General features: G+C 37.1%; 1 protein-coding gene across 1 annotated transcript; it reads left to right on the top strand.

Annotated features, from left to right (window-relative positions):
• The first annotated feature begins 1,321 nt into the window (after positions 1-1,321).
• On the top strand, positions 1,322-16,737 carry ABHD10 (abhydrolase domain containing 10, depalmitoylase). The gene is made up of 5 exons (XM_033211339.1): positions 1,322-1,608; positions 4,201-4,384; positions 8,929-9,040; positions 9,885-10,022; positions 14,761-16,737. The coding sequence occupies exons 1-5, from the start codon at positions 1,467-1,469 to the stop codon at positions 15,103-15,105; spliced, it is 921 nt and encodes a 306-aa protein (XP_033067230.1). The 5' UTR covers positions 1,322-1,466; the 3' UTR covers positions 15,106-16,737.
• The last annotated feature ends 984 nt before the right edge of the window (positions 16,738-17,721 follow it).

Raw genomic sequence — 17,721 nt, 5'->3', positions numbered from 1 at the left:
ACTGTTCCAGACTGTGCCAACAGTCCAGGTTCTCACGACTCCAAAGACATGCTGAATTCACTATATGCAAACTTTGCCTTTAATTCTGGTACCAATTACTGCACCCCAAATTTATAACCAGGATAATAAATGTTACTTTACTATCTTATATATACTCAAAGTATTATACAAGCCACCATAACTTTTAAATAGGAAGCTACTACATAAAACTTCATGGTTGATGCTTGAGGCCCCCAGGAATTAGTTTGAAAGGTATTTCAGAGCTGGAGTCTGGAAACCATTGTACTACAGTTTATTCAACTGTTTTTCTATTGTTAGCCATTCCTATTTTTTTCTTCTCTTTGCCTCTAAAAACGGTGTAGTAGATAATATGCAGTCTTAAGAACTAGTGTTGTTTTCTATAGGATAATCAAAAACTGGTGCCACCACGTTAAAAGGCACTAGAATGGATGCATATTTTAAAATTGTAGATGTGGCCATGTTACTTGACAACAAATTTTAGCAATTCACCTTCCTAGCAATCATACATAAGTGCCAGTGTCTAGCATTCTTGCCAATTATTTCTTTTTTGCCAAGTGAATGGGGGAAAAAGGCATTTTTTAAATTCCAGTTTTTCATTTAGTGAGTTTGAGCATCATGTTTCCTTATATGGAGTGCCTATTTATAGCTGTTGGCCAATTTTATTGGAATTTTTTTTTATTTCTAGGAGCAGGCTGAATAGGAGTATTAATGTATCTATGCTACAAAATACATTTTTCTAAGCTCTTAAGATGTCTTTTGCATTCAAAAAGTTTAAATTCGTATACAAGTATATATTTTATTTATGATGTCGGGGTTTTGAAATCTTGGTTAAGAAAGTCCCTTCTGTCCCCGGATTATATAATATTCTCCTAAAATTTATTTAATCCTCTCAGTTGTATTCTTCCGTTGAAATCATTTTTTTAGTGAAATTTATTTTTGCATACAGCACGAGGAAGGGGCTAAGATAATTCAATATTTCATTAATCGGGCATCTAGATCTAGAGCGGGATGGTAATTCCAGGTTAAAAAGGCGAGATTCATGTCAGATCTTGGGAGCATTTCCAGTACAGGTTAAAACTGTCACGCGGTCGGCGGGATTGCAGGTGATGCAGCAAGCCTGGTGTCCTCGGCAGGAGACGGTTTCCCATCTAGGACCGTTGGATAGGGTTGCTTTCTGAGCTTCCAGCCCTGTAGTATTTATCAGCCCGCTGATAGGGCAGCCTCCCGACGCCACTCAAAACATCCCAAAGGCCCCAAGCCAAATCCCGGTACTACTAAAACCAACAGTCCAAAGGAAAGAGCCACGACGCGCTGCGCATGCGCGTTCTTCGCAAGCTGAAACCGGCAAGTTCCGTCTTCCAGCCTGAAGCGCATGCGCGGCCTCGGCTCCGTTGCGTCTTGTGCGCGTCTGTGGGATACTGCAGGGTGCTGGGACAACTAGGAAGATGGCGGTTGCGCGCTTGGCCTCGGTGGCGGCCTGGGTACCTTATCGGAGCTGGGGCTGGGCAGCCGCCCCCGTCGGTCCCCACCGTGGCCTTGGCGCGCTGCTTGCACTGATACCTCAGCGGGCGCCACGGTGGCTCCCAGGTCAGTGTCCGAAAGGCGGGAGTAGGATGCGTTCTTTCGAACGCCTCGGGTTCCGTCAGTTCCTGTGCCTGTGCAGTGCGTCTTTGGCGCCTGGTTCAAAAATGCTGTTTCCCCTTTCTCAGCACCCCAGTTCTAGGCCTTTGTAGACTTATGGTGAAGGCTGTTAGGAGAGCTCTGCCGCGGCCCTGCGGCATTCTGGGCATCCCGGGCCCTCGCCGGCGTTTTACACTGTGCAGTTTAAAGAGCTCCTGCTCGCTGTCTGCCTCCCCTGCATTAAACGCCAACACTAGAAAAAATTAAAATATGCGTTTAATGCATTATTATTAGTTACTTCTAGGAGTTTGTAGATTGCGACTCCTGAAATGCTTAGACCGACTCTCCTTTGACCTGAGGAAACCTAATAATGTGAGGCATGTTCTTTGTAAAAGTGTAGACGCCCTCATAAGCCTAATTTCTAGTTTTGTCTTCTTGCTGCACCCACTCAGTGAAAAGAACCATAATCATTATTGCACAAAGGAAACTAGAATTTGAGCCAAAAATCAGAGAACCTCGTGTATGTATATATAGTCTTTGAATTAGAGTCTTTTTTTTTTTTTTGGCTTTGTGTGTTGTTGACACCATTGCCACGCAGCTAGCTGTCAGATGATGCGTGGTGGTTGAAGTGGTAATTAATGTCATGGCAGAGATCTTTAATATGAAGATTTTTGTATCCAATAGTTAAACTTTTATAATCAGTTTAACTTGCATTTAATTGTACGCAACCAAAAGGCATGTTACACATGCAAATACTCCTAGCAAAGTGTAGTGTGTCAGTTCATTCACCAGAGTATAATATTATTTCGTATGTTTAGCAGACATTCATTGAGCACTTACGCACCAGGCTTTGAACTAATCCTTATGTTCAAAAATGATTTATGGATATAATTATATGAATCAGTCTTCTTAGAACTTACATTAAGTAAATTGTAATCATCTCAGGGGGAAATTATGTTTCGAGAGGTGATTTCTGGAAGAGGATAGTAAGAATTTTTTTTAGTGCTCAGCTGAGTAGATCGAAATGAATATCAATGGATCAACGTAACTGACCCTTACCAAAAGTTTTAAATTTGGCATATTTCTCTATACTTTAAAACAAGCTTTTATGTAAAAAAGGATAACTTTAAGACCTTCAATTACATCTTTAAAAAATCAACTTCTTAATTACAAAATGGGGAAAGCTTTAGCAGCACACATGGATTCTCAAGACCGAGAAATTTTCAAAGTGGAGGACGGCTTCATTTAATATGAAAAAAGAAAATTTGTTAGGCCAAAGACTCTAAGGAAGTACACAAACCTAGTGTCTTTGGAAAGAAGAGGTGGGATTATAAATGACTCTTTTAAAAAAATATCTGCTTGTTACTTAAGAGCAAGTATGGATTTTATAATGGGGGAAAATTTGAAAAACGGTGAAATAGAATAATCTTATAAAGTTCGCCAATTGTACTGTTGCACTTAGATTACACTAAAATCTGTGTGTACCATTTACAGAAAACCAAACCAACAAATAAAACGCAAAGTGATTGCATAGGTCTACAAGAAATCTCTTTCCAAAAACGATATTATCATATGTTATTTTTAAAGAAACTGCTCATTGAACCCACTTCAGCTGATAATGAAATTATGAGTTGTCACCACGGCTCATGATTTCTTGGTTGAGGTGGGCAGATGGGCGGGCAGGTGGATGGGAGTCAGTAATTAAAAGGGCACAGCACCTCCTCCTTTGAAACAATTTTCCAAGGGCAGACCAAACCTGTTTCTTCCCTGACCCCCAAGAAAGTGGGGGATGCAAGGCCAGGCATGGTGGCTCACACCTGTAATTTCAGCACTGGGAGGCCAAGGTGGGAGGATCACTTGAGTCCAGGAGTTGGAGACCAGTCTGGGCAACATAGTGAGACCCTGTCTCCACAAAAAATACAAAAATTAACCAAGTGTGGTGGTACATGTGTGTAGTGAAGCTACTGGGGAGGCTGAGGCGGGACAATGGCTTGAGCCTGGGAAGTCGAGGAAGTCCAGGCTGCCGTAAGCTAGGATTGCACCACTGCATCCAGCCTGAGTGACAAGGTGAGACCCTGTCTCAAAAAAAAAAAAAAAAAAAAGAGGAAAAAAAATAGGGTATGTGAAACTTATCAAGCAAAAAATAAATTTAAAAACAAAACCAAAAATCTCATAAGAGAGGACTGAAACTATTGCAGGTAAATCTGAATGTTAATTGATACTGTTTAGGACAGGTGATAAAGCAGCAACAGGAAAATGTTTTTCGATTAGTCTCTGTCTTTTGTTGCCTTGAAATTCCTACCTCATTGTGTATTTTGGAAGAATGAAGATTGGACTTCGCTCAAAGAAGTTACTGATGTTGGCATGATTTTAAAACTGAAGATCTCATGTACAGACTTACTAACTTAGTACTTTGAGTCTGTTCTTGTTTTTTCTATTAAATGGAAATAGTATTTAACATCAGTTCATTGAGATAAGAAAGTTAAGATCGAAAATATATATGGTTTTCCAAAGACTGAATTTACAAACCATAGTTTACTTTTTGTGTACTTTGTTTAGCTTGTAGACAAAAGACGTCACTCTCATTCCTTAATCGACCAGACCTTCCAAACCTGGCTTATAAGAAGCTAAAAGGCAAAAGTCCAGGAATTGTCTTCATCCCTGGCTATCTTTCTTATATGAATGGTACAAAAGCATTGGCGATTGAGGAGTTTTGCAAATCTCTAGGTCACGCCTGCATAAGGTAGGAACAACACATTACTGAGAAAATATTACTACTGTTAGCATTACAATGGAGAATTACTTCTGTTCTAATCATTTGAAGTAAATGCCAGCATTTTTATAAATTATTTTAATGGTCTGTAAACTTGCATCTTGTGATTTAGGTTAATTTTTTTTTTTTTTTTTTTTGAGACGGAGTCTCGCTCTGTCGCCCGGGCTGGAGTGCAGTGGCCGGATCTCAGCTCACTGCAAGCTCCGCCTCCCAGGTTTACGCCATTCTCCTGCCTCAGCCTCCCAAGTAGCTGGGACTACAGGCGCCCGCCACCTCGCCGGCTAGCTTTTTGTATTTTTTATTAGAGACGGGGTTTCACCGTGTTAGCCAGGATGGTCTCGATCTCCGACCTCGTGATCCACCCGTCTCAGCCTCCCAAAGTGCTGGGATTACAGGCTTGAGCCACCGCGCCCGGCCGATTTAGGTTAATTTTTAAAGCAACCTTTAAAAGACCTTTTTTAAAGGCCTTTGTGCCAGCTGACAACCCTGGCAGGAAAGGACGTCTTAAGGGAAGTAGTGGTAACTAAGCTCTTCAGAGGCAATAATGTATGTGACAACAAACAGATATACTAGTTGGCTTTCATACAGTCTCTTATACTATCATTTTCCACTGGGGACTTAAGGACTTTATTTGATCTCTGTTTATCTGAAAGTAATTCATGTATTTAAAAGTATTATATAATGCAAATTTCTGCTGAGTTTTCTCTTCCCTTTCCTGTAATCTAAATATGTATAAGCATAAATAGGGATAAGTGGTATTTAACTCAAGCTTGATTGTATAATTCCTAATTTTTCATACTGGATAAGGTCTACCTATAGCAGTCATATGTTTAGTATCTACTGTCCAGAAGAGATGGTATGATTTCATAAGAAGAAGATCAGCCTGGAATTCAAGAAACAAGGGTTCTAGAATAAATTCTAGCAATAACTATGACAAGTAAGTTAATAAGCATTGGACCTAAGTTTGTCATCAAAAGGAGGTTGGTTGGACTAGAGATAACTTCTGAGTTATTTTCTAGCACTAACAGCCTAAAAATCTATCCATCTAAATTTTTAGAAGAGTGACTCACTAACATTCATTCAATAATTCTAGAAAATACAGCTATATATAAAACTTTCAGACTACCTGTTCAATATATTAGCATTTATGTCAATTATATGGATTTAATCTTATTTCTTTTACCAAACTAACTGAATTATTGTATTTTCATGCTCAGAACTCTTTTAAAATCTGTTCTGACTTATTCTGAAGATTAGAGTACTTTTTGGAAATAGATTCTCAAGCACTCTACTGAGTGTTGCATAATAACAAAGAATTATAAAATATTGTACTTGCTTATGAGGACCTTTCATTCAGAGTGGGGAAACCCAAGATAAAATACATGTGAGAAATTGGGCAGAAATACTCATCAGAATGTGATTGTGTCAAAAGAACAATATCCTTAATTGCATAAAGTTAGAGACAGTGGGATTGAAATAGATAAAAGAACATTGAAGAATGAATTCGGATTTGGGTAGGAGGGAAGTGCTGTCCAAGAAGGGAAACTGTCCTGAGCAGAACATCATAATATCAAAAATATTGTTGTCACTTTTCTTTTTTGCCACTGAATAAATTTGAATCAAGAAATCACCATTTTACCAGTTCTTGAATTTCAGCTTTGAGACTATGAGAGTTATAACCAGTTCCTATCTCCCTATAAGACATAATGTGGGTTTTCTGCATTTTGGATCCTGTATGAGTATACCGTCATAAAGAATAGTGCTTCACTACAAATTTTTAGTTTGAACAGTTCCATTTTATTTGCTCTTATCGAAGTTCATCACAGTGTAATTATTGTTAACTATTGATTGTACTTTATTATAAGAGATTTTGTCTTCTCTAATTTTTCAGGTTGCCTTTGTTGGGATTTTTTGCTGTAAAATTTAGATCTTCAATGATGAAATAGTTTTATTACACAAGAAACAAAACATATGACTATATGAAAATGTTTTATTAAGATCCTATCACCATGCCTAAAATAAGACTGATTCGGATTTCAGGAATATAACATATGGTTTTAAGGCTGGTATTCTCTCAGAGTTATTTTTAATAGAGTTTTTATTACGGACTACATCGCATACTGTTGAGGCTGTTAAGGTGGAGATGTGCTATTATTTAAAAGTTTTAAAGTTCTGAATATGTTTGGATTATCTTTGTCTGGATTGGGGTTCAGCGAGTTAACTATATTTTTTTTACTGGTACCCTATTAGTATGACCAAATATTTATATTTTCCTTCATGAAAGAGCTATACAGGTATTTTGCATCCTCACCATATATTTAGAAGGCAGTTAACTGTAAAAGATGCCGCATTCAGCCATATCCAATTGCCAACTAAGAAGAGAGAAAAGGAATTAGTTGGTGTCTTTCTCCCTTTTTCCCTCCACCCTTTCCACCCTTCTCTTACATACCCTGGATTGAGGGGGAAACAGTAACTGATTTAGACTGCACCAGTTGCCCTGTTCTATTTCCTAAGGATCCAAAATCGTTTCACTTCAAACCTAAAGAAAAATTTAATTTCTTCTCCCTCCTATTTCTTGTAAATCCCTTACTTACTGTACCAGCCATTCCACCAAAAAAGTTCATTTGAACTAGGCTCTGGGAAACAATATCAGTAAAGAAGGGAAAAGGTATCAGTAAAGAAGATGATGGAAGAAGGTATTCCAGATAAAGGAATCAACATGTGAGGTGTGAAACACATAAGAAAACATAGACTTATTTTAGGAACAGTAAGTTCATCAATTTATCTAAAGCAGTAGTATTCCCTGATGAAGTGAGTACTACTGTAACATTTAGTAGTAAAAAAAAAAAAAAAATTACTGTAAAATTGATTGTGAAATCAGTCTGAAATGACCAGAATATAATGGTTCAAAAAAAACAGGCCAAAGCACTAAGTGTTTATGTTGTATATCACAGGGAGCACTGAAGGTAATGCTATATCAATATAATGTTAAAGAAAAAAACTGACATGTATATAGTGACTCTGTTTAAAGACAGAGTCAGAGAGACACAAGATAGAAGGCTACTGTGATAGTCTAGGTCTAAAATGACAAATAAACACCTGCACCAGGATACTGGCCTTACCAAAGTGCAAAGAAAGGGATGAACGTAAGAAGAAATGAGAATGAATGGTGATGGTATAGGGCAGGCGGTATTCCGTAGCCTGGAAAAACAAACTTGAATAAAACAGCCTGCTCTTAAGGAACTGACATTCTAGTCAGAGGGAGGTGAATGTTTAAAAACAAACTTGATGACAATACAATATGAAAAGTGTTAAGTACATACAAAAGAAAGTGACTGGTACTAAAATGGGGGATATATGTCAAGTGAAGTTCCACAGAGGAAGTGACATGACTTCAAGGATGACTACGAATTTAGGTTGGGGAGGAAGCTGTTCTCGGCAGCAGAACACTATGCTAAGGCTCTAAGTATAAAAGGATGTAACTGGGAATTAGGATTAGTTCAGTATGACTAGATTGTGGGTGTGGTATGATACTTTATACCACTGTGATTTTTTATTGATTTGATACCCTTAAAGAGAGGTAAAATTCATAGATCAGACAGATAACTGAGCCTAGACAACTAGGAAGTTGGAAGGAGAAAGGGATGGGTTGGTGATGATAAATTTTATTCTGGTCTCCTTCCCTTCCATTAATTCGCTAAATATACACTAAGCACCTACCACTTGCAAGGAACTGATCTAGGCACTAGGAACGCATTGAAACAAAGCTTGTGCCCATGTGGAGCTTTCATTCCAGTGTGGGAGACAGACCATAAATAATCAGATATATCTCAAGTCGTCATAAGTGCTATGAAGAAAATGAAGCAGAGTAAAGAATTAGAGAATGATGAAAGCAGCACAGTTTTAATAATTGAATGGTCATGGGAGGCTTTTCTGAGGATGTAACATTTGAGCCAAAGGCCTGAATGAAGTGAGGGAGCAATCTAAAGGGCTATCTGGAGGAGAGTATGCCATGTGGAGAGAAAAGCTGATGAGACGGGAACTTCAAGAAGGAAAGTGAAGATACAGTTGGGAGGGAGGGAGGGAGAGAAAACAATGAGAAATGAGATCAGAGAGGTGATCAGGCACTAAAGTATGGTAAGGACTCTAGATTTAAAGATTATAGAAAGCCTTTGGTGGGTTTGCAAGACATGATTTTGTTTTAAAAGGATCACTCTATAGGGAAAGGCTATGAGTGTGAAAATGCAAACAGGAGACTTTTTAAGAGACTATTGCATTAAGTTCAGTTGAGACAGTGTGACTAGGACCAGGCTGGTAACAGTGGAGGAGGTGAGAAAGTGATTGGACATAGGAGATATTTGAAAGTGAATAAGCCAATAGAATTTGCTAAAATACATATTGATTGTGATGTTTTGCTATAAGCATTATAGTAATGAGGAAGGTGCTATCTTTCTTAAAAATTAAAGAAGCAAATGTATAGATATTTAGATACAGATTTTTTCCCCTTTTTCCAGATTTGATTACTCAGGAGTTGGAAGTTCAGATGGTAACTCGGAGGAAAGCACACTGGGGAAATGGAGAAAAGATGTTCTTTCTATAATTGATGACCTAGCTGATGGGCCACAGGTGACTGTTTTTGTTAAGTATGATGGTAATTACTATAACCTCATATTTAAGCTGTTTCTTTTTTTTGAGCGGGAGTCCCACACTGTAGCCTGGCCTGGAGTACAGTGGCGCAATCTCGGCTCACTGCAAGCTCTGCCTCCTGGGTTCACGCTATTCTCCTGCCTCAGCCTCCCAAGTAGCTGGGACTACAGGCACCCGCCACCACACCTGGCTAATTTTTTGTATTTTTAGTAGAGATGGAGTTTCACCGTGTTAGTCAGGGTGGTCTCGATCTGACCTCGTGATTCGCCCGCCTCGGCCTCCCAGAGTGCTGGGATTACAGGCGTGAGCCACTGTACCCAGCCTAAGCTATTTCTTTAGATATGAAAATGTTTTTATTTAATTTAAATGTTTAATCAATTTTGATATTTGATTTAAAATGATTCCATGATTTTTACTTTCTAACAATATATTTTTTAGGCCAGTCTTGGTGGCTCATGCCTGTAATCCCAGCACTTTGGGAGGCTGCGGCGGGCGGATCACGAGGTCAGGAGATCGAGACCATCCTGGCTAACACAGTGAAACCCCATCTCTACTAAAAATACAAAAAACTAGCCGGGCGTGGTAGCAGGCGCCTGTAGTCCCAGCTACTCGGGAGGCTGAGGCAGGAGAATGGCGTGAACCCAGGAGGCGGAGCTTTCAGTGAGCCGAGATCGTGCCACTGCACTCCAGCCTGGGCGACAGAGCGAGACTCTGCCTCAAAAAAAAAAAAAAAACAAAACAATATATTTTTTATTGTACATATTTTGTTTTATGTTTACAACCTGTTCTATCTTAAAGACCTAATATTTTATTTTATTTTTAGATTCTTGTTGGATCTAGCCTTGGGGGGTGGCTTATGCTTCATGCTGCAATTGCACGACCAGAAAAGGTCGTGGCTCTTATTGGTGTAGCTACAGCTGCAGATACCTTAGTGACAAAGTTTAATCAGCTTCCTGTTGAGGTAAGTCAGAAGTCACTTTGGCCACCTCAATATATTTACCCCTTATACTTCTTCTGCTCCCTCTTTCTTTGAGGGAAGGAGGGAAAGATAACAATAAGTCCTTTGACTTACTGTGCTGGCCCAACTTTTGTCTTAGCTGCCTTTCTGTACACAATCTTTTTTCTACCTTTAACTATTTGGCATCTTGTTTAAGATTTCCTTTCTTCACTGTCTCTTCAAGTCATTCTGCCAAATATTTGAGACACATTAACAAAATCAAACTTTGAAGTGTCTTTTTTTTTTTTAGCAACATTTTCTTTATTATTACATTTACTTATTTGGATCATACATCGTGATCTCCTTTTGGTCCTCTTACTTTGTGGCATGTGGTCCCTAGGCTAGTGCCTATTCTTATGACTATGTTAAGAGTGGGCTAATCAACTGAAACTACAGTCATCCCTTGGTATCTGAAGGGGATTGCTTCCAAGACCTCGCACGGATACCAAAGTCCATAGAAGGTCAAGTCTCAGAGAAAAAAAATGGTGTAGTATTTGCACATAATCTTGTCTAATCTAAGTCATCTCTGGATTACTTAAAATACTTAGTACAATGTAAGCGCTATGTAAATTGTTGTTATACTGTTATCGTTTAGGGAATACTGACGAGAAAAAAAGTCTGTACCTGTTCAATACAGATGTAATCTTTTTTTTCCAGGTATTTTTGATCCAAAGTTAGTTGAATCCATGGATGCAGAAACCATGAATATGGAGAGCTGACTCTGTTTGTTTTAGCCTAAAAGCAGCCTCAGATCCTCTCAACAGAACTCTCCAGACAGATATTGTCAGTCAGAGTGACAGAGACACAGAAATTAAAGAAAACAGAGCAGTAGTTAAAAAATATGGTCCCTAGGCTAGTAGCAGCAGCAGCAGCACCTGAGAACTTGTTAGAAGCCCGAATTCTTGGGTTTTACTCTGAATCAAAAACTGGGGGTGCGGCCCAGCAATCTGTGTTTTAACAAACCTCTTGTAAAGTTTGAGAACAATGCTTTAGAGAATGGAGGAAGAGAAGAAGGAAATTCAGAAATAAAAAAAGAAAAAACATATGTAGTGTTGAATAGTAGAATGTCATTGATTTGCCTCAAGTTCTGCATTAATACCTGTGCCATCTATTAACTAAGTTCATTCTTAGTTCACATTGTTTTCAGCTCGTTAAGAAATAGCATTGTGTGTGTATTCAGGTTTCTTAGATTATTTCCTGTCAGAGCTAAAATTACAAAGCTGGTCTTCCTTGAACTTATCTCCTGTTTCTGAATTTTGTTGACTTTCTTGGTGGTTTCTTATACATAGTTGCTCAATGTCTTCATGTTTTTCCCACCATTGCCATTTGGTGGATCTAAATGTGGACTCCTCCTTGCTCCATCCTCTCAACTCAATAATACAGTTTTCGGGTAGGAAATTATCTCAAAGACATGACATTGAAAAGGCTTTGATTTTGGGGGGTTGGGGGGATTTATTGTATTTTGTAATTATTGGTAAATGACAAAACCTGTGTACATTTGTTTTGGTTTTGGTTTTATGTTTGGGGGTTTTTAGGGTATCTCTGTTGCCCAGGCTGGAGTGCAGTGGTGCAATCATTGCTTACTGCAGCCTTGACCTCCCAGACTCAAGAGATCCTCCCACCTCAGCCTCCTGAGTAGTGGGACCATGGGTGTACACCACTATGCCTGGCTGATTTTTGTATTTTTTGTAGAGATGAGGTCTTGCCATGTTGCCCAGGCTGGTTTTGAACTCCTTGGCTCAAGAGATTCTCCTGCCTTCGACCCCCAAAGTGCTCAGATTATAGACACAAGCCACTGTGCCTGGTACATTTCTCAATCTCTCTCTCTCTCTCTGTGTGTGTGTGTGTGTGTGTGTGTGTGTGTGTGTTCACATCAGTCAGAGTGAGGATAGGGTAGATACTTTCTAAGTGACTGAGAAGATTTATAATCTGCAAATCAAGGCATTTTTTGCTAATACTTAATCTGATAAGCAGTTGTTAACAGAAGCATGTTGAGCCCTTGGTTAACTTAAAAGCATATATAAGGAAAGAGCACCAACACTAAGACCACTATCTCTTCTCCACATAAACAGCCCTAACAATGTCAATGAAGCAGATGTGGAGATTTTTACTATCTTTTATAACCCTGGGAATATTAAGCCCAGCTTTTCTCATTGCTTGTGTAAGAACTTGACCATCCTCTTAACTGACTCTAATCATTATCAACTTCTTTGGACACTAGAGGGCCTCGGACATGATGCACAGCTGTTTGGAATGTAAGCTTCTGAACCACATTGCCTTAATAAGTTTTGTTGGTGTAGAACTTAATATATTCTACATTTTCTTTGGGTAATGCCTTTGCTGTTTCTGAACTTTTTGTTCTTGAGGATTTGAGACATACATTTTATAAAGTTAACTTTGTTCTTCAGATGGACCATTTTCATTCAATTCAGTGGCAGGTAACAGAGCTAGCTGGGGGCCAGGGATGCATAAAATGAAACTATTATTATTAATTCAGTGTCTCCTTAATTAGCAAAACCTCACTTCAGCTAACAATCAGTGGGACTAAGTTCTATCTGCTGAAGTATTTACAAATTCAGGAACAATCCTGAGTAGTTGAGGATAGCTAAATATCATCTTTACTTTAAATATTTGGTTCATATGTTGTTTTAATACAGAGAATGCCATGATATTAATATAGATTTATACATTTTATAGTTTTGTAGAATTTCATTAATTTTAAATCATTTGGAGACATTTAGAAGTACAGTTTTGTTTTTTTTTTACTGAATTATTAAGTCTTTTTGGAATTAAAAATACATTAAAAGCCTAAGTACATATAGATTATATTTTGTCATACATATTTTTTAAGTTCTTGTTTTTCTTTTTATATTTGCAATAAATTAACAATTTTAAACATGGGAAAATCGTAGTATATTTGTTGAAATTTTAAATTTTTCAATTATGTGTAGCTTTTCTTTCCTTGTTTTTTAAAATTTTTGATAAGATGTCCTTTCCATTTTTTTAGAAATGCCCTTCATGTTATATAATTGTAAGAGTCTTAAAACTATTCATAGCTTGATTTTTTTTTTAGTTTTAAGCTGATCATCTTTCCAACAATTTATTATATATAAATAAACTTTTATGCTCAAAAGTGTTCATGACAGTACCACAGTATGAGATGGTCAAGCTAATTAAGTCAATTATGGTAGACTGCTGTGCAGCATTTAAAACCTTTTCATATAATTTTTTAAACCCAGAAATATATGTACTAAATAAAGCAGCATAGAAAACTATATGAATGTGTAATATGTATGTATTTTACATATTACATACAAACCAAAACACATATAGACAAATACTGGAAGGAAATAAGTCGCAATTTTTTTTTTTTTAATTATACTTTAAGTTCTAGGGTACATGTGCACAGCATGCAGGTTTGTTACACATGTATACATGTGCCATGTTGGTGTGCTGCACCCATTAACTCATCATTTACATTAGGTATATCTCCTAATGCTATTCCCCCACACACAATAGGCCCCAGTGTGTGATGTTCCCCTTCCTGTGTCCAAGTGATCTCGTTGTTCAATTCCCACCTATGAGTAAGAACATGCGGTGTTTGGTTTTCTGTCCTTGCAATAGTTTGCTGAGAATGATGGTTTCCAGCTGCATCCATGTCCCTACAAAGGACACGAGCTCATCCTTTTTTATGGCTGCATAGTATTCCATGGTGTATATGTGCCACAGTAAGCCACAATATTAATGGTTTTTCTATCCATAAGATAGGATTATGGGTGATTTATTTCTTTTCTATTATTATTATGTTTTCTATAATGACTGCATGTTACTCATTATACAAAATTCTAATTTTTTAAGAAAAATTAAGATAAATTATGTAAAAAATAGGAGTTCTCAAAAAGTCAAAGGAGGTGTATGTTTCATTTTAAGGGAATAAATGTACGGATATTATTGTTTGACTTTCAGGAAGTATGTGGAAGACTTCTTTGTCATCCCGAACAAAAATCAAATTTTTTTCTCTTTTGTAGGACTCTGGAAGGAAAAACTATATTTCTTTACATTCAGCCTAAAATTTCATGAGTATATGTATGATAGTTTCAGTGTAATTACTCTTAGTTTTTTATTCTTAGTTCTGTGTTTGATTCTTTCTCTTTTTCCCCTATGCCATACCCATTTTAGCTCCTTTAAGCACTTTTAGGTTTACAATTTTGAAATCTAGACAACGTTTGTTCTAAAATTTGATTTTATTTAAACATGAATGATACCTGGACTGATTCCAAGAAATTGTATTGCTTTTCTCACCCTTCATTTTTCTTTTCAGTTGGGGTAAAGCAACATCTGATTTAAGATAGTGTATGATAAAGTTAGATAAATTCAAATTTAAGTTTTGAGTCTTAGCCATAGTTAGTAGCCTAGCCCTGAACTGTTGGGCACAATATTTCTTTTATCTAAACCATATTATCCTCTTTTGTAAAAACAGAATAATAACAGAATTATTATCAGAATCTTATGGAATAATATGTATAAAATACCCATCACAGTACCTGGCATATAGTAATTATTGATTATTATTATTGTTGTGCTTTTGTTATCTCTATCCTCTTATTCAAGAACTACTTTCTTTAGATTACTTGAAACTATTGCATATGTTAATGTTGCTTAAAATCACAAATACTTTTGTTTTTCTTTCTGTTTCCAATAGCTAAAAAAGGAAGTAGAGATGAAAGGTGTGTGGAGCATGCCATCAAAATACTCTGAAGAAGGAGTTTATAATGTTCAGTACAGTTTCATTAAAGAAGCTGAACATCACTGCTTGTTACATAGCCCAATTCCTGTGAACTGCCCTATAAGATTGCTCCATGGCATGAAGGATGACATTGTACCTTGGCATACATCAATGCAGGTTGCTGATCGAGTACTCAGCACAGATGTGGATGTCATCCTCCGAAAACATAGTGATCACCAAATGAAGGAAAAAGCAGACATTCAGCTTCTTGTTTACACTATCGATGACTTAATTGATAAGCTGTCAACTATAGTTAACTAGTATCACGTGTTTAGTTGGTATGTAAACTAATGTATCCAGAAGATTGGAAGAGGATAAGAAATGAAAGATCCTGATACTTTAGGTTTTTCTCTTACCTCTATTTTGTAAATATCAGATATTATTTAATGATGTATTTGCACAAGTAATGCATATTGTGAAGAAGGACCAGCTGCTGTTTAGAAAATTTTCTCGTTCCTTCTGTCCTTTATTTTTTTCATTAAAGTATTTCCTTTTTTTAATTCAAGAAAAGTTTATCTTTCTTATGCTTATGTTAGCTATTCCAGCTCTTAATTGCATCCTTTTCTAAATAGGATTATTAATAAAGCCTGAATATTTTGTTTTTTATTATAGACAGAAATTTGTAACATTACTTCTACTTTGAAAATGCAATTCACACAATATAGGGAAATTTTTATTGAAGTAAATTTGAAATGATGGAGAAATTTCAGAAGCATAATAAAGTTCACAATAAGGATAATACTTTATATAATGTATAAAGTATAATTATATATTATACATGTTACATAAACTGCACATTATATTCAAACTTAAAATTAAGCTTTTACTTTTTTTAAAGGCCAAAAATTGTACAGTGATACGAGGAGCTGTTTCTAAATTTTGACTTATGTGTAATATATTTAAATGGGGAATTTCATCTAAAACAATGATGTAGCATTTTAATATTCTGATTGGTAAAATTAAAGAGGAAATTGATCTTTATATGTTATTACTTATAGAAACATTCATTATTTTATTAATATTGCCCTAAGTACAACTAGGCACGTGGTTGCCACCTAAATCAGAAGACTTTCTGAAGTCAGTAAGAAAGTGTGAAATGCTAGTGTAAAGGTTGCTTTTTTTTCTTTCCTAAGTAACTAAAGTGAGATGGAGATTAAGCCTTGATATTATTGAGTTAATGTTTTTTATTTATTAATTTTGATTGGATTTTATTTAGCTTGATTAGGTTATTATCTGTCAAACCTTTTAAGTTGACAACATGACTCATATATATACATGTATATAAAATGAGCATGTGTCGAAGACTTAACTCATTAATGAGGAAACCAGTAGATAGTAAACCTGGTTCAAAGTACAGTTCAAGAAACCGAGTATTTATGGGCATTGAAGAAAAAATGTTGAGATAAAATTGCTGAGCAGAAAAAAGTGTTAATGAAGCCGACCTGAGTACTTATCCTTAAGACCTGCTTTACAAGGTTGGCCCTTGATTGGCATCTGGGAACTTGGAGTTCAGGGGGCTTCCACCATTCCCAGAACTGATCAAAGTAGCTTACTATATCTAAACTGTAAAACAATGTATTTTCTCCTGAACACCTGCTTTCCTTCTGGGAGTCTGGAATTTTGGTATGTGCCAGGCAGAGACTACCCTTTGTGACCGGCTCCCAGTAAAAACCGCAGGCACTCAGTCTCTAACAAGCTCTTCTGGTTGACAGTGTTTCACAAGTGCTGTTACAACTGGTTGCTGGGAGAATTAAGCTCATCTGTGATTCCACTGGCAGAGGATTCTTGGAAGCTTGCACTTCGTTTCCCCTGACTTCACCGCATGTGTCTTTTTTCCTTTGCTGATTTTGCTTTGTATCCTTTAACTGTAATAAATCATGGCCATGAGCAGAACTGTATGTGGAGTCTTATAAGTCTTCCTAGAAAATCTTCAAATTTGGGGATGGTGTTGAGGGCCTCTCCACAGATACAAAACTGGTTTATGTCCTGTGGGGCAATTAAACTACAATCCATGGGTTATCTTTTATACTGGACAAAAATTACAAACCACAAAGAAATCATCTATGAGTGCCACTGTCTCTGGTGTTGGAGTGGGTGGATAGAAGATGGCACTGGCTATTCAAGGACTTACTTTGCCTAGACGTTGCTAGGTGTGAGGCTTGTTAGGAACATGAAGGCAAGGGCCCTTGCCAATCATGGTTTTCTGTGCAAAATCATATGATTAGAGATTCATAATACATATGTAGAGACAGTATAGCATAATGGTTAAGGTCAGAGACGAACTTGGTTTTTAATGCTGGATTACCATTTACCAGCTCTGTGAGCAATTAACCTTACTGAGTCTCAGTCTCTTCTGTAAAATAACATAAACCTAGATAATAGGGTGTAAGGTGTCAATAAGCACAATACATTTAGAACAATGACACAGGAGGCACTATCTTTTTGCTTTTTATTAGGTACAGAACACAGTCCGGTCAGAGACTGATGGACACAATCTGTGAAGGCATAGAAAGGCAAGTGGAGGCAAGGAAGTGGGTAGGGCTTCTAAAGCTAAACTAACTGGATTTGACCTTCCTGACCTCAGGATGCCAAATAGGAATGTTGTACGGTATTCTTTCAAATGCTAATGGTTTAAAACAAAATAGGAGAAAGAACCTTTATGATCTAAAGGTAGGAAAATCTTTTAAAATTTAATCTAGCTTTGCAGAGGTTAACATCACAAATTCCAAATGAGTTTGCATCCATGAGATCTAGTGTATTTTAGTGCACTGTTAATTATTTGTTTTTTCTAGTTTTCCCCAAAGCTCCTTTCTGGAACCATTCCATCCCATGTATTTAATGACGTGTAAAATGCAGGAATAGCTGGCAGCCCTTGAG

The sequence above is a fragment of the Trachypithecus francoisi genome, unplaced genomic scaffold (genome assembly GCF_009764315.1).
Source record: "Trachypithecus francoisi isolate TF-2019V2 unplaced genomic scaffold, Tfra_2.0 Lachesis_group0, whole genome shotgun sequence".
In the NCBI taxonomy this organism is placed as follows: Eukaryota; Metazoa; Chordata; class Mammalia; order Primates; family Cercopithecidae; genus Trachypithecus; species Trachypithecus francoisi.
The sequence above is the reverse complement of the archived record's forward strand: the minus strand, read 5'-3'. Positions and strand labels throughout refer to the sequence as shown.